General features: G+C 38.9%; 1 protein-coding gene across 1 annotated transcript in view; it reads left to right on the top strand.

Annotated features, from left to right (window-relative positions):
* adgrv1 (adhesion G protein-coupled receptor V1) overlaps nucleotides 1–25175 on the top strand; it is a 537083-nt gene that overhangs the window by 119735 nt on the left and 392173 nt on the right. The window contains exons 28-36 of the mRNA XM_069918000.1: nucleotides 534–673; nucleotides 1374–1980; nucleotides 3106–3321; nucleotides 6746–6961; nucleotides 9035–9282; nucleotides 11064–11245; nucleotides 14294–15105; nucleotides 16548–16757; nucleotides 23188–23318. Coding sequence (XP_069774101.1) covers nucleotides 534–673; nucleotides 1374–1980; nucleotides 3106–3321; nucleotides 6746–6961; nucleotides 9035–9282; nucleotides 11064–11245; nucleotides 14294–15105; nucleotides 16548–16757; nucleotides 23188–23318 — 2762 coding nt within the window. The remainder of the gene's footprint in view (nucleotides 1–533; nucleotides 674–1373; nucleotides 1981–3105; nucleotides 3322–6745; nucleotides 6962–9034; nucleotides 9283–11063; nucleotides 11246–14293; nucleotides 15106–16547; nucleotides 16758–23187; nucleotides 23319–25175) is intronic.

Consider the following 25175-nt stretch of genomic DNA (forward strand, 5'->3'; position numbering starts at 1 on the left):
AGTAACAATTGGGTCAAGAACAGTAATTCTCAACCTTCCCTTCCCATTCACATCCCACCGAAAGCAAACCCTTACTAATCACAGAGCACCAATGGCATAGGAATTATATAAAGTGGAATGCGAGTTTAGTGGAGCAGTTTGAAAACCAATGATTTAGACCAGAATTTCTTCCCTCAGGGATCATTTGGAGTTTTATGTAACCTCTGGCTTCATGTCACTATTTCATTAATGTTTCTGCTTCTGTCATTTTCAACAATTCAAATTCCCAACTTATTATGATATTTTTTACTTTTCTAATTGCAAAAATAATTAACATTTTAAAATTTATTATGGTAGATATCTTAAATTACAATTATTGCAGGCCTTTTTCTTTGTTGGAATTTTCAAGGCCATACTGCCACATATATGTTCTTGACTATTGTGAGCTCTTCTCAAGCCTAATTAAGGTACTGAAGGACAGGAACCTTTTACAATGGAGCTCATTCATGTGGGCATGTCTGGACGATAAATGTTCCAAATGTTTTGATTTGCAGCAAGTCTTGCGATAGCATCTGAAATCATAGTTACAATCGATGCTTCTGATGACGCACACGGAGTGTTCCAGTTCAGCGATGACTCTTTATACGCAAAGGGTACAGAACCCGAAGGGGGCAGTGAGTTTGTAGTATTACAGGTCAGTGTGTTTTATTTTGACTGTTGTTGAACATATAATCTGAGATGCCACATGGAGATTTGGTGCATATTCAACAATGATTCCATGTTTTGTCTGCAGAATTTGATTCCATGCTTTGTTTGTAGAGTTAAAATTGTAAGTAAATTACCATGTGCAATTTTGGTTGCCCTACAACAGGAAGAAAATAGGGGCTTTGGAAAGGGCACAGAAGAGGTTGTTGCCTGGATCAGAGGGTATATGGATAAGTCGAACCAACAGGTTGTTTTTGTTGGAGCATTGAAGTTGATAGTTTATAATATTATGAGAGCTAGATAGGATAGGCAGTCAGAATACATTTCCCAAGCTAAAATTTGTGAAGAACTAGAGGACATGTTTTTAAGGTGAATGTTGGTGGCGTGGTGCGGAGTTGAAAGATGTACAAGGCAAAAAAAAATCACATTCAGAATGGCAGGTATTTGGATGCCTGGGTTAGTGGTGTGCACAGATGGAATTAAACCACTTAAGAGGCTTTTAGATGGACCCCGAAATGTGAAGGGAATAGAGAGATGTATATAATTATGTGAACAGCACAGACACATGGCCTGACCATGTTCTATGGTCTTGTTCAAAAATAGTTGCATTAACTTAAGTAACTCTGACAAAAATTAAAATAAGAAATACACCTTATGATTTGACTTAAAAAGTTATTTGAATTTTTTAGGTTGTACGTGCTGGTGGTGCTCTGTCCCAAGTAACTTTATTTTGGGATGTGATCTCTGACCCTTACAATAATTTGGTCAACATCCATGGCAATGTTACATTCGAAATGGGACAAACTCTGGCTGACATAACGCTACAGGTGGCGTCAGATGATGTGCCAGAACTGGATGAAGAGCTGATGATTTACATTCGTAACGTTTCCCAAGGACGCCTGGGAATTCTAGTGAATGCCACCTTGACAGTTCTAGCTGATGATGATCCCTATGGTGTGTTCATCTTTTCGGGAAGAAGTCGACCAATCAGAATTGACGAGGAGGAGCAGAATGTGACACTAACAGTTGAGCGATTGAGTGGTTTCCTGGGTATTGCCATGGTGACATACTCAACAGTGGATGGCACAAAATCGACTGATCTGCCACCTTTTACTGCTCGGGCAATGGTTGAAAGTGATTACCTGGCTTCATCTGGGTCAATAATTTTTAAACCCAATCAAACAGAAGCTAATATAACTATTCCCATTCTGGATGATGCAGAACCTGAGAGGTCAGAGTCTCTGTTTGTCGAGTTACAGAATGTAGTGCTGCTGAAGGGGGAACAAGACAGAGCAAGTGAGTATTCCAAATGGTTGTTTCTGGCTTTAGTCTATTTGATTGTATTGGTGAAACCATCTTGTAACTAATTGCAATAGACATGGGGATAATATATTAAATAAAGTATTAATCTCAGATTATATCGATATCTGATGAAGTAACATGTTCAGAAAATAAAGGTAATTGTCAGGTTAAAAACTACTAGGAGTACTCTACAGTTTGAAAGAGGTGAATGAAGAAATCAGCATGGCAGATGTTCACCTGGTGGGCATTGGAGCAAAGCATGCGAGACTGAAATGAAGTCAAGTTCTGGCGAATGGGATTGAAGTGCAGAAACTGCTGCGGCTTCTGCGATGGATTAATTTGCTGCCTGACTCTTTGTGAAACGTAAGCCTTTGTGTAACGGGGGCTGAGTCAGACGGAGGGCCTCGATCTGCTTGTCTCCCAAAGCACTTTGTTTACTACTATTAAAACTACTGAACCATTTAACTATCACAGTCAATCATGCCCTTATTTAAGATTCTTTATTACCTGTCTTGATTACTTGTTCATTTGTCCAACAAGCCTTCAAATATTCATGGTTCCACGAGAAATCTTGGATTGGATGCTGACCAGAGATGTCTTGGCAGATCAATCTCAGTGTCATCGAAGCACTTTGGAGTGCCTGTCTGCCTGCATGCTACAGAGCATTAAATAAATGGTACATTACAGCAATCATCTTTGTAAAAATTGATTGAATTCAATACCATTTTTAGTATGGTTCAAAAGTACTTCTTTCCATTCATGTATAATTTTACTCCGACCAACTTTCCTATTTTGTTTCTCAATGTAACCAGTAATACTGAGTTGTGAGCAGGACTGAATTTTTGTTTCTGGGGATTGATATCCAGGGAGTATTTGTGTTTTAACTTGGGATATGACCTGTTTGCATGGAAAAAAGATTTTTGGTACAAAACACCCCATGTGAAAGCAGTGGGGGAAAATAAATGGATTGCTTTGTGTCTCTGAGCATAAGGAAATAATTCATTACACACACTTTACCACAGGATTAGAAACTATTCTGGTTAATGTTTCTTGTTTTCTAATTTTTCACATGGGTTATGATGACGTATCGAACAATAATGGTTCCATTCAATTTATTAGTTGATGGTTCCCCACGCCTTGGGTCAAGGACTGACATCATAGGCCAAGTGATAATCAATGCCAATGACGATGCCTTTGGTACCCTGCAGCTTTCCACTTCTGCTGTATGGGTTTCTGAAAATTACATTGGACCAATAATTAACGTGACGAGGACTGGAGGCATATTTGCGGATGTTTCTGTAAAATTCCAAGCTTTGTCGATGACAGCAAGAGCCGGTAGGTCCCATTTCCTTGGCAAGTTTATTATAATCTGATTGTGCATGTACAATCTGTCAAAACATCATCTCTCTCCAGACCATAGTGCACACACAATACATAATGATCACATAGTAAATATATATATATATATATATATATATATATATATATATTTTACTATGTGACATCTGGGGGGGGAAATCTTTTCTGCAGAATGTGTTTGGTATTTGGAATAAGAACATAAGAAATATGAGCAGGAGTAAACCATCTGGCCGATTGAGCCTGGTCTGCCATTCAATGGCTGATCTGATCCCTGACTCAACTCCACCTATTTGCCTTTTCCTTGTATCTCTTAATTCCTTTTTTTTTAATGTAAAAACCGATCTAACTGAACCTTAAAAATGTTTAATGCAGTTGCCTCAACTGCATCCCTGGGCAGAGAATTCCATAGGTTCACTACTGTGATGGAATATTTGGGAATGTTTTTGGGAGATAAATTGGGAAAGGTAGAGTAGGTTAAATACATACACACACTTAAAAACAGATCTTAATTGAAATACTAAAGAATTCATATTCAGCGACTTTACAGAAACTATGGAGAATGCTATGGAGATTTCACAAGTTAATTGAAGTGAAGGAATGGGCTATTGTCTTTAAAAGCCACAGAAAGTTCACTGATAGGTTGTTGTTAACCTAAAACAATAGACTGATTAAAAGATGAACACCTATTGTTTGCGGGAGAAGGTCAGGGGTTTTGCAAGGACATGCTGCCTGGCAGTTTGAGTCTCAGAGAGAGAGCGACAGAGAGAGAGAGAGAGAGAGAGAGAGAGAGAGAGGGAGAGAGAGGGAGAGGGACGGAGAGGGAGAGGGAGAGAGACAGAGAGGGAGAGGGAGAGAGACAGAGAGGGAGAGAGACAGAGAGGGAGAGGGAGAGGGAGAGAGACAGAGAGGGAGAGGGAGAGAGACAGAGAGGGAGAGGGAGAAGGAGAGAGACAGAGAGGGAGAGGGAGAGAGACGGAGAGGGAGAGAGACGGAGAGGGAGAGAGACGGAGAGGGAGAGAGACGGAGAGGGAGAGAGACGGAGAGGGAGAGAGACGGAGAGGGAGAGAGACGGAGAGGGAGAGAGACGGAGAGAGAGACGGAGGGGGAGAGGGACGGAGGGGGGGAGAGACGGAGGGGGGGAGAGACGGAGGGGGGGAGAGACGGAGGGGGGGAGAGACGGAGGGGGGGGGAGACGGAGGGAGGGGGGGGGAGACGGAGGGAGGGGGGGGGAGACGGAGGGAGGGGGGGAGAGACGGAGGGAGGGGGAGGGAGAGAGACAGAGGGAGGGGGAGGGAGAGAGACAGAGGGAGGGGGAGGGAGAGAGACAGAGGGAGGGGGAGGGAGAGAGACAGAGGGAGGGGGAGGGAGAGAGACAGAGGGAGGGGGAGGGAGAGAGACAGAGGGAGGGGAGGGAGAGAGACAGAGGGAGGGGGAGGGAGAGAGACAGAGGGAGGGGGAGGGAGAGAGACAGAGGGAGGGGGAGGGAGAGAGACAGAGGGAGGGGGAGGGAGAGAGACAGAGGGAGGGGGAGGGAGAGAGACAGAGGGAGGGGGAGGGAGAGAGACAGAGGGAGGGGGAGGGAGAGAGACAGAGGGACATAAAAAAGATGGGAGACTTTGACTGCCTTTTCTGCACCAAAGCCTGATGAACTTCATAAATTTCAAATTCCAAGTAATCTTGGAAGAATGAGAAGTGAGATTGAACTGTGAACCAAAAAATTTTTCAAAATTTATACACACATTACATACATGTGCACTTAGAATTAGAAGGGGCTTAAGTTGGGTTTAGTTAAGTCAATAGAGATAAGTTAAACTTTGATTCTGTTTTCATGTTTAAAGATTATTAAAAGCTACTTTTGTTTAAGTAACTACTTGTTGTGGTGAATATCTATTGCTGCTGGGTTTTGGGGTCCTTTAGGCTCATATCATTTTATGGGGATTCGTCCAGGATTTGAACCTACTCTACTTTTCCCAATTTATCTCCCAAAAACATTCCCAAATATTCCATCACACTAGTTTCTGAGGATAAAACAGTTTTTCCTCATCTCCGCCTTAAGTCCACTTCCCTGAATCTTGAGGCTGTGTCCCCAAGTTCTGGTCTTATCTACCAGTGAAAACTATTTTCCTGCCTCTATCTTCTCTATCCCTTTCATAATTTTACGTTTCTAAAAAAATCTCCCCTTGTTCTTCTGAATTGAAGTGAATATAATCCCAGGTGATTTAGTCTCTCCTTGTAGGGCAACCCCCTAATCTCTGGAACCAACCTGGTGAAACTCCTCTGGACTGACTCCAAGGCCAGTATATCCTTCCTCAAATATAGAGACTAGAACTGTACATAGTGCTCCAGGGGTAACCTCAAGATTGCCTTGTATAGTGCAGCATGACTTCCCTTCTCTTGAATTCAGTTCTTCTAGCGATGAAGGCCAACATCCCATTTGCCTTCTTAATAACCTGTTATACCTGCAACTTTACTTTTTGTGATTCATGCACAAGTACTCCCAAGTCCTTCTGCATGATAACGTGCTGCTGTCTTTCACCATTTAAATAATTATCTGCTCTTCTATTTTTTTCTACCAAAGTGGATGACCTCGCATTTACTAACGTTGTACTCCATCTGCCAGACCTTTGCCCACTCACCTAACAACTATATCCTTGCAGATATGTGGAGGCAACGATTACTGTGGCCTTTGAGTGAAAAATGCACAATGATGTGAGAGAAAAGGGTGCAAATACACCCTTTAAAAAGAAAAGCAGAGTCAATGTAGTAAAATGTGGTTCAAACTGGCATGTTTTGTGCCTTGGCCTGATGAAGGCACTTGAAACCAAAGTGTTGTCTCTGGTACACCCATTGATCCAGTATTATGAGGGATGTCATCAGCCAGAGATGGATGGTGGAACACATATTCCTCAGCAGTTATAATTTAGGATGGGTCATATAATTAAGGCATTGGACCAATATCTAGACGTCTGGCTCATTGTCCCAGAGGCATAAGTTAAAATCCCAGCCTGACAAACATGGAATTTAAATTTAAATTCAAATAATTAAGCAAATTTGGTCTAAAAGTTGCCAGCCATAATAATGACCATCACACCACCAGATTATAGAAAGGTTCAGTGAATGGATCTGGAGGACGCTGTGGTGGAGAGCTGGTGAGGACAAGATCCTTTCATGCAGTATCCATTCTGTGATTTTTTTATAATAATACAACCTGAATTATTTTTGATACAATTTGTGTTGCATTGCACAAATCAACATGAAAGTATATATTACAAAATCTACCAATAATATGGAATGAAACGATTAGTGTGCCGTTGGAGAGTTGTAGTACATGTTGCAATCTTTTCATAGAGTCTAATACTTTGAGAAAATAATTGATAGAATTAAAGATATATTCCTGCAGGTGAAGACTACAGTATAGCATCCTCTGATGTCATCTTACTTGAAGGTGAAATGAGCAAAGCAGTGCCGATTTACCTTTTGAATGACTTAATTCCTGAACTTGAAGAGTCATTTCAAGTCAAGCTAATTAATGAGACTACTGGAGGAGCTGTGCTTGGAGCTGTTACACAGGCAACCATTACGATCGAGGCTTCTGATGACCCTTATGGATCCTTTGGTAAAGTAAAAAGTTTAAAAATTAATTGTGCATTGCTGGAACCATTTAAATCCCCCCCCCCCCATATTAAACAATCCCTGGGGGTCAGTTTATAAGATCTTCAATCCAATGACATATTAAAATTAGCCTTTAAATTCATAACTTAATCCCAAACCACATGGCAGAGCATCACACTGCTTAGACTGATGTTCTTAAAGTACTGGGCCAAGGATGCATCCTTCATATATCAAGCACATCAGTCATGTGCCGCATAGCGCCCGTTCGGCCAACATCCGATCGCATATGTCCGTGGTCCCATAAGGTAATAATAGAGTTCAGAAATCCTGTTTGGAGAACAGAATGTAGTGGACATAGCAAACACAACAGTTTCCAGTACGCAACCAGTGTATCTTGTGTCTCTTGTACACAAAGCTGTGGTGCCAGGCATATGATGGTACAGTACATACATAATCTATAATATGTAATCTGTACTTACCACAATTGGAGCCCTACAGCTCCAATTGTGCTAAGTACAGTTTACATATTAGCCTATACATACAGTAGTGTATATTTGCAATGTATTATTGCATTTGCAGTATTGTATAGTGTTAACTCCTAATACCTTGCCAGATACATTAGCTGATATACAGTACTGTATGTGTACAGTAACTTGGCTAGTTAATCAATGGAGGTACACCACAGTATCCCATTTAACTTTGCTAATATATAATATGGTGTTCACACAACGTCCACATCGCAGAACATTCTATTTCACAGAATGTATCATGGATGTTCAGCGACACATGACTGTATTATACAACTTCAATTAGGTCATGTGCAAATTTCTTTTAAAAAAGAGAAAACCAGGCATTTATGTCACACCTTTGCTTCTTTGGAACAGGAGTTGAGAATTTGCATCAAGTATTAGAAACCAGTTTGATCATTGAGCCAAATTGACCACGAAGGATGAACAGTTGCTTCAACCAGTCGCACCCACAGTGGTTTCCAGAACCCCATTTAAATTGTCATTGGCAACAAAAAAAGTGGTAGGTTTGCAAACATACCCTCAGAAACTCAAGTCGACAGAGATACCAAACTGAAGCTCACTGTCTGTGGAAAAAGTTGTTGGGAGCCTTGGCCTGAATCTTTGCCTCAAAATATACTCTAGAGTAGAATTTGGAATAAATGTATACAGGCACATGATTACTGTCAAACCACTGGATTATTGAAAAATCCCATGTGGAAAGGAACATATTATGTGATTTCAGACACTGTTTCCTAGATGCTTCTTCAATTTAGTGGTAATTAGGAATGGCAATACATACAGGGTTGTCAGTGGTAAAAGAGAATTAGGGGCTGGATGAATGTTGTTTCTCGTGTCTCTCTCATATTGACACTTGCTAGGAAGATAATGTCCTGGTTTTCTCTACAAGGGAGAGCGTTTGACATAACTGTGTACTTCAGGTTGTGAAATGAGGCTGAAACCTGCACTGCCAGGGACTGTGGCAGAAAGTTAACACTGCAGTGAATTATACTAGCTTTAAATCATGCTCCCCAGTCTATCAGCTCATGTACTGCTCCAAAGAAATGTCAAAGGAAAAATTACACATCTTCTGTGGGTTCGGCTAAGTTCTTCAAGTCGTTCTGTCTTTGAAAATGCCAATTTATCTTGATTCTGCAGTTTGATTGAATAAGCCTCGTTCAAATTTTTGTAAATGGCCTGACCACTTCTTGGCTTGCGATAAAGTGAAAATAACTTTCAACCAGTTTGTCAGCAATGTGCTGCGGCCCTGATTGTCAGTCTTGCTTCAGATCACCTCTTTTGGGCATTCCTAGCTTGCTGCCTATTTTAGACCTGTAGGTGGATGTGACTCAACACCTCATTTGATTGGACAGCACATTAAGCCATCTAGCACTTCCATAAAGCAACACAACGATATGAGCTGAACTTGCACTCAAGGTCCATAGCAGTGATTGACTATTTTTCTATTTTGATCATTTCCTCTGAGAGCTCAAATCAGATTATTGTATAAAATTAATTGGTTTGGAATTTTGTATCTAAAATTAAATTAATTCTCTTGGATTTTTTGTTAGTTTTCAAAGGGACAGAATTTACAGTTGCGGAACCAGAATCAAATACGACGAAGATAAATCTGCCAGTTGTTCGGAATGCTGGGAAACTTGGTACTGTTTCAGTGCATTGGATAGCCACAGTGAATGAGCAGCGTGTGATTACCAGTGATCTCCAGAGGACCTCGGGAGAGATAACCTTTGTTCCAGGACAAGCGATACAAACTTTACAATTGGAACTTCTAGCAGATGACATACCTGAAATTGAAGAGGTACGGTCAGCAGAATGAATTTATTCTGATTGTAATATTTGGAACTGCAACGTTTGCAGTGAAGCCTGCTGAGTTTTCCATATGGTCCTCTAAAGATAATGCTCATAATTTACTAAATCATCCCACAGAATGTATGCAGAGTGTGTACTGAACGTCCTGCACACTGACCTGGTAATATTTTTTTTGCTGCTAGAATATTGATCATTGTCAGAGGTGATGAATTTAAACAGGCAACTTGCAGCCTATTTCCAGTGGTCCACTGTAGCTGGTCTTTACATTAAAATCAAGAATGATTGTTAATTCCACACAAGAACCTCAATTATACTTCAAAGGGGCAGCACGGTTGGCATAGCGGTTGGCGCATCACCTTTACACCAGCGATTGGGGCTGGGGTTTGAACCTGCTCTGTCTGTAAGGAGTTTGTACGTTCTCCCCGTGTCTGCGTGGGTTTTCCCCGGGGGCTCCTGTTTTTTCCCACTTTCTGAAACATACCGGGGGTGTAGATTAATTAAATGTAAATTGGGTAGCATGGGCTCATGGGCTTTTACTGTGCTGTACGTCTAAATGAAGAAAATTAAAAATTAAATTAAAATTGTACATTATCAATTAGCCAACTTCACCATTATTCACCTGCTTTTAGCGTGAAATTGGATTTTAATAAGAGAATCTAGATAAATTTGTAAGGAATCTATGAAATTTAAATAAATCATGAATGATAAATCATTGAACAAAGGAATTTCAGTTGAATAGTGATAAATCTAGCTCTTTTTCCTTTTGGAGGTGATTAATTGATTCTGTACGTTTCCATAATACAATCTCTGGATACCACGCATGTTTTTAAAAATAGTTCTAATCTAGAGATTGTCGAAGTAAGTGGCTCTACTTCTCGTGGGGAATCTGCAACTCAGCCATCAAATAGTCGCCATGTGGAGGGGGAAGCAGTTTGTTACCTTTCCCTGATACGGGACCTTGAAGTAGCATTTGACGGAGTATGGCCTTAATGAGCGTGAGTAAAGTTAAGGAACAGCATTTGCTGGTAGAAGTTGTATCTTTCTTGAAGGAGGATGACTGTGGTTTTTAACTATCAGTCACCACAGCACCAGTACATCATTGCAGATGTTCTTTTGAGCATTGTTCTGGTCCTAGTAATCTTCAGCTACTTCATCAATGACAGTCATTCATCGTTTAAAAAAAAACTCAAAGAACATCAGAGTACAAATGTAAACTAGAGATTAGAACTATTAGTCAAACTCAATGGCAAACCAAAGAGTACCTGAGCTTACCAAAGCAAAATATTTTAGATGCCGGACAGCTCTAATGGAAACGTGCTTGCAACACCGACAGGCTGGGACAAAGTTTACATTGGCCAAGGTTAATCAAGAAATCTGCTATAAATCCCACTGAGGAGGCCCAGCGATCAACGCACCTATTAGTGACATGGCTGAATTTCCCAGACATTGCTGCAGAAGAACTTGAATGGGGAACTATCTCATTTACTGTACATTTGGCATGGATATTGTATTACCGTTGCAAATGCTCTTTGGACTCAAAGTTCTCGAATGAATCAGAAATGATCAGAGTCATTTTTATTTTAGAAATTACTCATTTCAATGTATTTAAACGTTCTTAAAATACTTGCTGAATTACTCGAAACTTGAGACTGATTTTTTTTGCCTGGAAACTTAAATTTAGATGAACATTATTCTTTTTCAAAAGCGTAACTTTGAAATTAGTATTAACATTATCAGTAAATAGTTTAAAAATGAACCTTATTTTTTCAGGTCATTCAAGTGAAACTTACCAATTCCACTTATGGGAGTTCCATTGGGAGAAACAATGTGCTGAATATTGTTGTTCCTGCAAATGACAACCCATATGGTACTGTTTATTTCATACAGCCCATTTACAAAGTTCAGGAGCCATTGGAAATGAATTCAAGAGTGAATATCACAGTGGCGAGAAGGTGAGTGATCTGTTGTGAAAGTTAACAAATTAAGATTTTTGCGACATTTTTGGTGTGACCATATAATCACACCGTGATTAACAGCACTTTTCTACGACAGGAAAGAGATGAAAGCATCTTCTGAATTATATATACTTGTTAAACAAAGACACCCAGTTGATGCTATCAGAGATCCCTGCTTCTCTCCAGCATTCGTGCCATCAGTAGATCACTGATTGACTGCAATGGTGTGACCTTGTGCTTCACCTCTAGTTTTGTACTGAAAATGATTGAAAGACATGGAGTTGATGCTTTCAGAGTTGAATGGGCTTTCAGTGATAAGATAATTGATAGTTATTGTCAAGCAACTTCACTGGCTCTAAAAGTGCAGTTTGTCATGGTGAAGTCTCATTTCTTTCAAAAATCACTTTAGGAGATTTTTTAAAATAATGGGCCAGAATTTAATGCCATCAGGACCCACCAGATGAGCCATTTTTGATGGTGCTTGAATCCAAATTGGTAAGATCAAAATTTATTTTCATGAGCAAATCACAAAATTCATAGTTTTGCAGGAACATCACAGTGCAATCATTTATATAAACCACTTTACAAAAATAAATAAAAATAGTGCACAAAAAGTGAAAGTAAGGCAGTGTCTTTGGTTCATTGATCGTTCTGGAATCTGATGGCAGCGGGGAAGAAGCTGTCCTTGTTCCGCTGAGTGCTCGTCTTTCGGCTCCTTTACCTTTTTCCCGATGGTAGCAGAGTAAAGAGGACATGACCTAGATGGTGAAGGTCCTTGAGAATAGAGGCTGCTTTCTTAAGACACTGCCTTTTGTCGATGTCCTCGATGGAGTGAAGTCTAGTCCCGTGATGTCGCAGGCCAAGTTAACAACTCTCTAGAGTGTTTTTCTTGTCCTGAGTGTTGGCACCTCCATACCAGATAGTCATGCAACCAGCCAGAATGCTCTCCATGTTGCACCTCTGTAGTAAGAGGACCTTGTTCTTTTTGAAACATATTGTTTGGTATGTTCAGAAGCCATTTCTACCCCCAAGTTGGCCAACTCTGTGATAGCAACAATGTCATAGTTCTTCATATTTTCCCATGTTGTAATTGATAGTTTGTTGTAAAACACTTATTTGGTTCTGAAATATCTTTCTGCAAAGTAAATTTTTGGGCTTTTCTGATTACAGACAAATGATATAGTATCATTGTGGGTTGAGTTAAGAAAGGGCAATGGTAAATGACACTGTTGGCAGTTATAAGAAGACCTCCAAACAGTAGCCTGGATATGGACAACAAATTACAACAGCAAATAGAAAGTGTGTGTTTGAAGGGCAATGTTATTGGTAGTCATGGGAGATTTTAACATGCGAGTAGATAGGGAAAACCAGTTTGGGATTGGATCTCGAGAGAGAATCCGTAGAAAGTCAACAAGAGCAGCTTGTTAATAAGCCCACTAGAGGATTGGCTGTAATGGATTAGGTGTTTGTTATGCATTAGAAGCGATGAGAGTTTAGAGTGAAGGAACCATTAGGGGGCAGTGATCATAATATAATAGAGTTCAGTTTAACTTTTAACATTGAGAAACTGAAGTCAGATATGTCAATATTTCAGTGGAGTAAAGGGAATTACAGTGGCATGAGAGAGGAACTGGCTAAAGTATATTGGAAGGGGGCTCTAGTAGGGAAGGCAGCGGAACAGCAATGGATGGAGTTTCTGCAAGAAATGAGGAAAGTGCAGGATAAATTCAAATAAAAAAGGAGAAAATATTCCAATGGAAAAATGTCACAACTGTGGCTGATCTTTCAGGAATCAATCGATTCTAGTATGTTCCAGAGGACTGAAAATCTCAAGTAACTCCACTATGCAAGAAGGGAGCTTGTGGTGTTCCACAGGGTGTTGGGGCTATTTCCTTTTATGTTGCATATTAATGATTTGGATTATGGAACAAATGGTTTTGTGGCCAATTTTTCAGATGTTATGAAGGTAGATGGAGGAACAGTTTGTGTTGAGGAAACAGGTAGGCAGCAGAAGGACTTCAACAGATTAGGAGAATGTGCACAAAAGTGACAAATGAAATGAACTTTGGTCATTAAAAAAAAATGGACAGACTATTTTTAAACAGGGAGAGAAATGAAAGTGGCATCTGCCAAGGGACCAAGGCACCCTGGTGTTGGAGAGCTTGAATGGAAACTTGCATTTTTTTCTAGAATACATGACAAGGAGTATGGTGTTGATGCTTCATAAGGCATTGGTGAGACCTCACAAACTATTGTTAACATTTTTTGGTCCCTCATCTTGAGAGGGAATGAAAGGATTATCATGAGGAATATTTGACAGCTGTTGGCCTGTATTAGTTGGAATTTAGGAGAATCCAGGGTGATCTAATTTAAACATTTTGAATGCTGAATAGTGTGGACAAAATAGGTGTAGAAAGGTTGTTTCCCAGAGTAGGGGAGTCTAGGACAAGAGGGCATCACTTCAGAATTGAAGGGCACCTACTTGGAACAGAGATGCGGAGGAATTTCTTCAGCCAGGGGATGGTAAATCTGTGGAATTTGTGGCCATAGGTGGTTGTGGATGCCAGGTGTATTTACGGCAGAGATTAATAGGTTCTTCTTTAGCCAAGGCATCAAAACAGTTATGGGGAGAAGGCCGGGCAGAGGGAATGAGTAGTAAACTAGATCAGCTTGATTAAATGGGGGCAGAATTGATGGGCTGAATAGGCTATTCCTGCTCCTATTGTCTGTGGTCTTATGATGTTGTTTGCTCTTAGTACTCAAAGTCAATAAGAAATGGTCAGTATGTGCTTGCATTGCGCACATCCTGCAAATATAGTGCAATATAAATGAATTTGTTAGTTTTATTCATGCATCCTGATTAAGTAAATCTAAGAAACCTTTGCTGCAATGTGGCTGCAAAACCTAATTGTTGGTATTAATTTAAGAATGCTTTTACTTGACACTTGCACTGTTCTAAATATTTGGTTTGAAGGGACTTAATTTGAACTAGATACAATTGGTCTTTGTTCCTGATTTATGAAACTGTGCTTTCTTTTCATGAAGTGGAGGTCATTTTGGGCAACTGCGTCTATTTTACAACACCTCAAAGATTGACCTTTTGGACTTGGTGATAAAAGAAGGACAGGACCCGTTGTCTTATTATGACCCTGCAGTTCCTGGAATTGCAGATGGACAACCTATTGTTCAGCTGAATGTTTCGTTGGAGTTGGATCCTCTACGTGCATGTGCAGCTTTTTGTCTCAAAGAACAAACTTGTTTAGCTTTCTCATTCACCAATATCTCTGGGCAGGCCAATTGTTCCTGGTCACTGTCACCATCTGGCCGATTGGCTCCAAGCACTGAATTCACAACCTATCACAAGAATAGTTCCACCGTGTCTTCCCTGCTGAGTTCTCAGGCCACAGCTGGGTCTGATTATGAGCCAATCTCTGAACTATGGACAATCATGCGTGAAGGTGATGAGTTTGCAAATCTATCCGTTTTAATACAAACTGACACTACACCAGAACGTGATGAAGAATTTTCAATTTTGCTATTAAACGTGGAACTGCTGAATGAAAAGGTCTCTCCAGAGAACCGACCCACAGTTGGCCAACCAAACATCTCGACAGTTATCATCGCCAAGAATGGAGATGCATTCGGCATCTTCCTGCTTTACACGACAAATGTTAATGCAACAAATAATGGGAGTTACCTTGAAGTCAGGGAAGAAACTCAGGTGGCAGTGCAACTGATTGTAGACCGGAGTGGTGGAAGTCTTGGTGAGGTGAATGTGGAATGGAGTGTAGTTGGTGGCACGGCTACAAAAAACATGGATTTCTTTGGTGACGGAGAAATATTAACATTTGCAGAAGGTAAGGATGAACGATTCTTTGAAAATAAACGGGAATGTAAATGTTTCAAATACTCAAAAATGCTAATTCTTTTGTTTGTTTGGTTTGAGATTAAGTACAAAATGGGCTTTGCTTCAAGCAATATGTATTTATTTAATTCTTGATAACTTACTGCAATTTTAATTTTTATCCAGGAGGGTAAATTGAAAAGTGTTTTCTCCGAAGTTGCATTCGAAATCTGAGTCATGAAATTGTACTTCGATATTTTAAAATGTTTACAGAACAAAATCAGGACATTAGGGTCTCTGCTGTTGCTTTTATTCTATAGATGTCTTCTCTTCCACGGTGCAAGCACCCAAACCAACATCAGTATACTCTTCTGTACATTGAACCCTTTCAAGAATTAGAAAGGCCTCACTCATGCCTTATACAATTTTAACGTAATATCACAACTCTTGTACTCAGTAATTTGATTTATGATGACTAATATGCAAAAAGCTTAATGACTCAATGTATTTGCAATGCTACTTTCAAGGAATTATGTATATGTATCCCCAGATCCCTCTGTTCTGCTGCATTCTACAGTTTCCTACCATTTATTGTGCAAGTCCCATCCTAAATTTTCCTCCCAGAGTGCAACACCTCACACTTGTCTGCATTAAAGACTATCTGCCATTTTGTAGCCCATTTTTTCAGCTGGTCCAGATCCCATTGCAAGCTTTGAAAGCTTTCCTTGCTGTCTTTCACATGTCCAATCTTGTGTCATCTCCAAATTTGCTGATCAAATTTACCACATTATCATCCAGATTGTTGATATAGATGACAACCAACAATGGATTTGGAACCGATCCCTGAGGCCCACCACCTGTCACCTGCCTCTAGGAAGAGAGGCAATCCTCTATTGCTTCTCCTGCAAAGCCAGTACTTCATTCAATTTACTACCTCATCCTGGATTCCAAGCAACTGAAACTTCTCGACCAACCTCCCTAGCGAGGCATTGTTCAAGGCAGGTAGACAATCTATATGGCTTATCCTTCATCAAATTTCCTGTTCGTCTCCTCAAAACTCTCTAAGAATGGTTAGACTCAACAAAGCCATGTTGAATCTACCAAATCAGTCCCTGTCTATCCAAGTACTTGTCTATCTGGTCTCTGAAGGTGCTTTTCAACTTCTACTGATGTCAGGTTCACTGGCCTATAATTTCTCGATTATTCTTAGCGCCTTTCCGAAATAATGGGACAAGATTCCAATCCTCCGGCACGTCATTTGTGACGAAGGAGATTTAAAATACCTCTGCTAGGGCCCCTATAATATCCGCATGAACCTCCCTTGATATTTGAAGGAATATCTAGAAAGAAAACTGCAAATCCAAGGAATGGTCTTAAATTGCCTTGGATGGGCCTTTAAAACTTGTATATTGTGCGGTGTGTGTGCATTTCATTTTCTCTGCATTTCTCTTTCAGGTGAGAATAAGAGAATTGTCACATTAATCATCAAAGATGATGAAGAACCAGAAGACAATGAAACCATTTTAGTTCGTTTGATACATTCGGAGGGAGGCGGTCGTATTTTGCCCAGCTCCGACACCGTCACCGTAGTCATTTTAGCCAATGATCACGCGGCAGGAATCATTAGTTTTCAACCATCTTCACGGTCAATCACTGGACAGGAAGGTGGGTTTCTGTGTTCAATGACAGCACTCCTAACAATCAGCATCAATTTCTACAGCGCTGCACCATTACTAAGCCTGAATTTCATATATTAACCATACTGCCTTACAAGGAGAATCTTGGAGGATAGAATTTAAAAAAAAACTATCTATATCTAGGTAACATAGTGGATTTTGTGACAATTTAATGATTTTTGTTGTATCCTCCTGGTACTGAAATTGGATAATATGGGATGTATTTAAGATTTCACCATTTTATGAACTGCAGTACATCTTGCAAATGAGACAATCGCAACCAGGATCAGTCTAAATTGACAGTAGCTGTCAATCAAAGTAAAGCTGAAAGCGAACCAGGGTGCTACTAATTTTAAACTACTTTGGATTAGCTGCTCTATTAAAAAAAAAATCAGCAAGAAGCCGCAGAATAACTCTTAATGACCAATTGGAAATTGAGATATTAATCTATTATAGGTCAACAACATTTTGACAGGATGAAATTACTTTGTAATGGACCAATCCATGTCTTGACATTTTTGAATTTTCCTTCATGTTGTTTTGTATTCCCCTGTCAAGGGATTATTGTTAATTATGTTTTTTTTTACTTTATTTATTTGAAAAATTGTCAGTAATAATTACAAAATACGAACAATAACAACATTTTTATATCAAAAAATTAATAATAAAAAAATAAAATTAGAAAAAAAATCAAAATTAAATCCCCTCCCACCCCTTCAGCCAGCTCTCTTAAGGAGAGCTAAAAATATATAAACAGAAACTAAAAATATAATAGATTAAATGGATATACTCCACTTGTCAACAAAAAAAGAATAATTATCATGCAAAGCATTTGTAATTTTTTCTATCATAATAAAGCTTTCATTTCATTCTGCCACCGCATTGTGTTAATCATTGTATTATCTTTCCATGTACTTGCTACACATTTTTCGAGCTACAGACAATGCTAAATATACAAATGCAATTTGAAATTTATCCAACCCCAATCCCTTTAAAGGAATCCAATAAAAAAATGGATGGATCTAACGGTAACTTAAACTTATACAATTTTTCCAAAATTAGCTTAATTTCTTCCCAAAATGGTTGTACATACACACACGACCAAACAGCATGCAAAAAAAAGTTCCAACACGTGTACCACATCTAAAACAGGAATCTGAATTACTGAAACAATATTTTTTCAATTTCTCAGGAGTTGAATATAACTGATGTAAAAAAATTATAATTAACCATTCCATACCGTGCATTCTTCAATATAGTAACACTATCATAAACACATATCCGTCCAATATTCTTCAGGAAAAATAAAAGTTGTCAATTTCCCATTTAAATTTAGATTTCTCCCATTCTGGCTTATCCATATTGTCTTCTAATACTTGATACATAACAGAAATATAGCCCTTTTTTGGTATAGAGGAAATCAAAGACTTGAATTCCGACAATATAGGTCAAATCATCTCTCTACCATACATATTTTTCACCAAAGATCGAATTTGATAATAAACAAATAAAGAATTTTCCACGATACCAAAACGTTCTTTCAATTGATTAAAAGAAACCGTCTTTCTACAAAGCAATCCTGTAATGTTTTTATACCCTTAGAATCCCAACTCTTTAAATAACTATTAAATATTGAAAAAGAAATGACCTGATTATTATATAATGGCTTTAAAATAGACAATTTACCTTTACAAATTTATTAGTGGTTTGATGAATTTGGATCGGCCTCCAAGTTGGGCTCAAGTTGAGATGGTCTGTATTTCTGAAATTGCAATGCATCAATTTATATTTTGCTGGAATATAATTTTTTTACTGGAGTATAATATGCTGATATTAAAACATTTATTGATGTTATGGACAAAAAAAATGTGATTATAGAATCAAAAGGTGAATTGTTAATTATGTTTGACACATATATTTTGTGTTCATAAAATAGTGTATTTGTGTAGCACTATCAATTAGACCTAACAGACCAGAAATCAAGATTAATAGGTTTTAACCACCATAAACTTACAGCAATGTCTTGTGTGGTGTTGGCCCGATTCCAAGGCAGTACTGAGGGAGGGGATTGCATAGTACCACCTTTATTAGGAATCCTTGCAGGGGAGGAGTTACAGTATCAGGGGCGGGCCAACCAGTCCAAAGCCTGTATTACAGTGTTCCACCACAATTTGAAGATTGTAACTTTCAAGTTTTGTTGTTGCTCAAGATATCTTGAGAAAATAACGTTGGTGAAAACTTTTTTTTCCAACATGATGTATAATTTGTGGGAATACTGAGGGGCCATCTATAATGGTCATTTTCCAGAAACGTTTTTATAATTAATTATTCTTGTCAACTCTAAAGGAAAGAATTAGGTATTTTTATGTAAAAAAAGGGAATGTTGGCAAGTACCATTACATTCATTCCAACCTCGCTCTCAAACTACTATCAATTCTCATGTGAAATTCATGAAATTATTACAAATGGTCCTTTTAAATCACATTTTAAACTATTTACTGAAGTGGATTATGCTGATATTTTACTTAATGTGCCTTTGCATTAATGTTTCTAATTTGCCTGTCATGGTGGGTGCTGAAGCACATTCTGATTGGTCAAAAAGAACCATCAATGCAAAATCTCAAAATTTATTGGCTTTTAATTAGTTGCGAGAAGAAATATTAATCACTGTTCTTGTTAATTAAAAATACAGTAATCCTATGGCTGATTACTTGCGAGTTTCACCTTTCCCAAGACCCACAGGGTTTGTAATGGAGGAGGTAGGCTGTAATGGTCAGAAGGCCTCCAAAACGGTGCTGAATTTAAATGCTAAAGTTCTTGAAAGTACTTAAAATCTTGGATAGCTTTCTGTTTTTGTGTAGGAGTAGGGAAATAAATCTGGAATTTATTTTCCAGATTGATTATAATTGCTTTCCAGTTGTACAATAATTCTTTGGATGAGATGTTCAATGACATCCTGATGCTGTGGTAAACATTTAAAGTACCATGCCAATAAATATTGGCAGTTTTTACAGTTCTGCCACATTTTAATTGGTGTGATTATCACAGTACAGAATGCTTTTTGCTTTTGTTGCTGTTTAAATAAAGGATAGGACACATTAATAGAATAGAATATGTTTTGTGTATGTGTGCCCACATAATACAGTGTTTAAGGAATTATTTCAAAATCATTTTATTTCCAAGACCTGTGAGGAGTGACTTTTTGGATATTAAGAAAAAATTCAAAATGTTGTGTTCCTTTGAAAGCAAGGTTTGCAAATTCTATTGAATGAAATGGCCATTCAGTTGTAAAAAAAAATGTGTACAATTCGTGATCGCACTTTGGGGGAGGCTACCTTTCTGGAACACAAAGCAATTCATATTTTTTCTGCATGACTCATAACATTCAATGTTGTATTGCAACATCTATATTTGAAAAGTGGGGGGGGGGGGGCGGTGACTCTTCCCTGTGACGTATTAGGTTATGTTTAAAAGCCAATGCAGTGGCGTGTGTATAAGATGTTTATATTATGTATTACATTTTTAGTTTATAATCCTAATTTTTAACAAAACAAAAAATTATGATTATATAATTGCAATACTTTCAGAATCTTATAAAAATTCTATGTATTAATGCAATGTTTAACAAATAAATGTAAACAATAATAGATTTTTTTTAAACCAGAATTATAGGTAGCTGAGTGGGACTTCCTTCAAAACATCTGAAAATTTTTAATGCATTTCAGAAAATGTTCACATTTGCTTAATTATCACTTTCACTGTTTGAGTATCTTAAATTGTATCTAAAATTGTCTAACTTTCTTTTCCTTTTTTAACTGAACAAGTGTCAGCTGCTGTGCACAACGAAGTCAATGCATTTTTTTTTCTATTGTTTTCTGGTTTTAATCCAAATTTTAATGAATGCTCTTTGCCTGTCAATTTGTCCAAATTTGTGATTGTTCAACCCTTTTTTAGTGTTTTGCATAATATGGTTTAATAACCTTTGACTTTTCAGTTAGATGCAAGTGCACATATTTTGTTACATGCAGTTATGCAATGTCAATTACTTTAGTATGAACTACAACATGATAGTGTCACTCGTGTGCACACACACGCGTATGTACAATGTTACAGAATCCAGAGGACCCCAAAAACCAGCAGCAATAGATATCCACTTCAACACAGGGTTATTTAAAGAAAAGTAGTTTTTAATTATATTTGAACAAGCAAACTGAATTAAACTTTAACTTATTACTTAATCTGCTTACTTAACCTACCTAACCCACTTAATCCCCCCTCTAATACTAAGCGCAGGTGTGTGTAATGTATATTTAAGATTAGAAAGGTTATTTGGATCACCCTCCAATCTCACTGGTTGCAGGTAATTCTTGTACTGTGCACAGAAGTTAGCATTAATGAAGTTCATCAGTCTTGGTGCTTAACAAGCAAATGATTACCACTCAAGAGGGTCCTTGCTGGTTTTCAGAGAGATATTCCTTTTCCAGGACATCTGTAACTGATTCCTTCTCAATCAGTCTTGCTGACAAAACTTGCCCCCTTCAGGGTTCTCCAGATGATCCTTCTTTCTTTCAGGTCACCTTTCAGACTGCCAGCCTTCTCCTTTGACCAGGCAGCCTTCCAAAGTTTGCCAGCTTGTCCCTCTGGAACTTACTTCTGTCTCCTCCCTCTCTGTTTTCACACCATCTCTCTCTGAGAGCAAAACTTTTCTGTTCAGCTTGCAAAGATCACATGTTCCCAGGCAAACTGTATGTTGGTACTTTGTTACCTCTTGCAAAAAGCATTCTGCAAAAGTCCTCCAAGTATTCTGTGTTTTAAAATGTGTGTGTGCAAGCTCCTCTAGCAATTCCTCCATGGACATACCCCTCCATAAATCTTCGTCCGTGAAGCCAAGCCAAAGAAAAGATGTGTGTGTGTGTGTGTGTGTGTGTGTGTGTGTGTGTGTGTGTGTGTGTGTGTGTGTGTGTGTGTGTGTGCAGGTATGTTTCTATATATGTGTATGTATATGCAGGTATATTTCTCTGCGTGTGTGTGAATATATCTAGGTATGTTTCTATATATAGTGTGTGTGTATGTATTTGTATCGCGGAGACAACGCTGGTGGAAGCGTTCTAGGAGCCGTAGGTGGTGCCGGTAGAGGACCCATGATTCGGAGCCGAACAGGAGTGTGGGTATGACAACGGCTCTGTATACGCTTATCTTTGTGAGGTTTTTCAGTTGGTTGTTTTTCCAGACTCTTTTGTGTAGTCTTCCAAAGGCGCTATTTGCCTTGGCGAGTCTGTTGTCTATCTCATTGTCGATCCTTGCATCTGATGAAATGGTGCAGCCGAGATAGCCAACCCAAAGATGTATTTGTATCTGTGTGTGGTTTGTAATGTCTTCAGGGAGCGTGGACTATGTTCTTACTAGTCCTCCAGCCCAATGCACATCTCTACCACCACCCAATCCTTGATATCAACAGTGGACTCAGTGTGGAAGTTTACAATTTTTATATAAATAGTGATCTTGGGTTGCTTTGGATATGCCAATCTTAAATGGCTGTGGGTTTTAAGTCTGAGAGACAAAATACATCATAAACATGTCACTCAGGGATTTGCAGTGCAGTATAGTGGCCAGTCACTGTGAGATTCAAAGTGCTCTTGAAGTGATCTCCTAGTCAGTGTCTAGCCTCTTTGGTTTAGAGGAGATGCACAGCGGACGCATTGGATGCAGCAGATAAACCCTGCAGATTCACAATTGAAATGTTACTTCACTTGGAAGGACTCTTTGGGTTCCCAAATGGTTCTGAGGAAGGAGGTGTGGGCACGAGTGGAGCATGTCCTGTGGTCACAGGGGTAGTGACAAGGGGGCTATTAATAGGGAGTCATGGTGAGAGTGGTAAGTTGTCAATCTTTTGTGGATCTTGTTTTTCCGGAATGGAGTGACGTGTGTATTTTAAGACTTTAAGTCAGAAGCATAAAGTGCACTATTTTTTTTCTTTGTTCCATAGATACTGTTTACCATAGGTTTGAATGATCAATTTTGTTCAAATCTACAGAGTACATTTGAAATCTTGGAGAAAATGAGATTTAAAGATAAACAGTTATTCTTTATAATGACACATTTATTTTATCTTGTTCTTAAAAAAAAAAAGTGGATCTGAGTAAAAATAATCTCTCGGGCATTGGTATTTGTAAATACATGGTTTTATTGCTTGATTTAATTTTAAATATTCTAAGTTCATCCATTCTGAAAGTATTCTGAACATTTAAGGACTGCAAGATCAAGTAAATACATGTTGCTTGCATTTTATTGCATACTTGTTGCATTGTGTGTTTGATTAATTAGCCAAATGAATGATGCGTGTCCTAATACACTTACTGTTTCTTGCTGGTAGGAAATGCATTAAATATCCCATGTGATACCTGATTCCTAATTTTCAGGAGAAACATTGCTGTTTTGGATTGAGAGAACTTCACCTGGAAGTGGAAACATTACTGTTGACTGGGACATACATGGGCAATATGTTCAGCAAAATTTTGTTGATATTAGAGGGACCCTTTTGCTCTCTGAGGTAATAATAAGCATGCTCTAGAATTTACTGGACACAAGTTATTTACTATTTTCACTTGTTGAGCACAAAAAATGACTAGGTTTTTACTCCAAAGCAAAATTCACAAAGCATTGAATTGTTCACCGAATAATAAGGAACGTGAGCTGAGTATGGACTGTCTTGAGACAGTCTATACTCAGCCCATGTTCCCTATTATTAATACACGCATATTGTCAATAGGATATGTAATTATACCCGATTGACAATATGTGTTGTTGCAATAGTAATCTTGCTCACGACCAAAGGTTCGGACTTTTGGTGTCGGTGCTTTGCTGATGAGCCAGTGGTGCGAAGCCTCCATCCACGGGATTATAACTGAATGGCTCTCATTCGGAATCCCACCTAAATTGGCAATGCAGCACAGAAATAAGCCTTTCACCTCAACTTATCAAGTTGCCAAGCGGAGCTTGTCGGACTTGCCTGTTCTTGTTCCATATCGCTCGAATCCTATCCATGCACCTTCTAAGTTTCTTTTCAACGTAATTGTACTTGTCTTTTCCACTTTCTCTGACAGCTCATACCATGTACACTCCAACCTCTGAAAAGCTTGCCCTTTAAATGTTTCCCACACGGCACCTTTAAACTATGTCCTTGAGTCATAGACCCTCCCATCCTGGGGAAAGCACTGATAATGATTCACGTCATCTCTACCCCTTATGACCTTGCGTACTTCTCTTGGATGACCCATTAGCCACCCAGAATATAAAATCCCCAGAGTTTCCTTCTGGTCCCAGTAACCTCCTCGTGAATCGTTTTTTGCTCTCTTGCCAGGTGACAAGAACTGCACATAGTTGGAAAAAAATAGAAAATGCTGGAAGCACCCAGCATCAGTGGGGAATCTCAGGACTTGTGTGACAGCACTTTTAACATGTAATACTTAGAAGTACAGATTTATATTATAATTGGTCCGAGATTTAAAAGATAAAGTCGCCATCTTGTGTTCTCCTATATGTAGAAGTATTTGATCCCATTGTTTGAAATTAAAGATTATAAATGGAAAATAACCACCTCTTCCACTGAGGAAATTTAAAATAATCTTAAAATTACAACAAGCCATCGAGGAAAGGAAATTAAAAAAAGGCTAAATGTTCTATAGCGAGCTCTCCACTGGCCACCGAGACAGAGGCGCACCAAAGAAGAGGTACAAGGACTGCCTAAAGTAATCTCTTGGTGCCTGCCACATTGACCACCACCAGTGGGCTGATATCGCCTCAAACCGTGCATCTTGGCGCCTCACAGTTCGGCGGGCAGCAAACTCCTTTGAAGAAGTCCGCAGAGCCAACCTCACTGACAAAAGACAAAGGAGGAAAAACCCAACACCCAACCCCAACCAACAAATTTTCCCCTGCCTGTCCCGCATCGAACTTGTCAGCCACAAACGAGCCTGCAGCTGACGTAGACATTTACCCCTCCATAAATCTTCGTCCACGAAGCCAAGCCAAAGAAAGAAGAAGAATATAATAAAACAGACCTTAACTCCCCTTTCCACATTGTAGAGACTGAACAGATGCTTTGGGTTGCTATTGGCAGCAGTGAATTATTTGCCATGATAACTCATTGACAACTATGAGGCAGGCTTTAGAATAAGAATTTGGTCAGCAGCACAGTGAATATTTTCACAGGATCCTGTAGGTGAAGAGGACATCTTTTTCCTAAAAGTCTTTGGCATTTATGTGCCAAGTCCCTTGTGCCCTTTCAATCCATTGTGTGCATTACCATTACATCTATATTTAAGTTGTTTTTTTTAAATTTCTCTTCTCGTTTTGTGTTGGTCCAATTTGAATGCATTTTTTTGATGTTTCTGCTGTGTTCTCTCTG

This window comes from Narcine bancroftii, chromosome 1 (genome assembly GCF_036971445.1).
Source record: "Narcine bancroftii isolate sNarBan1 chromosome 1, sNarBan1.hap1, whole genome shotgun sequence".
Classification (NCBI taxonomy): domain Eukaryota; kingdom Metazoa; phylum Chordata; class Chondrichthyes; order Torpediniformes; family Narcinidae; genus Narcine; species Narcine bancroftii.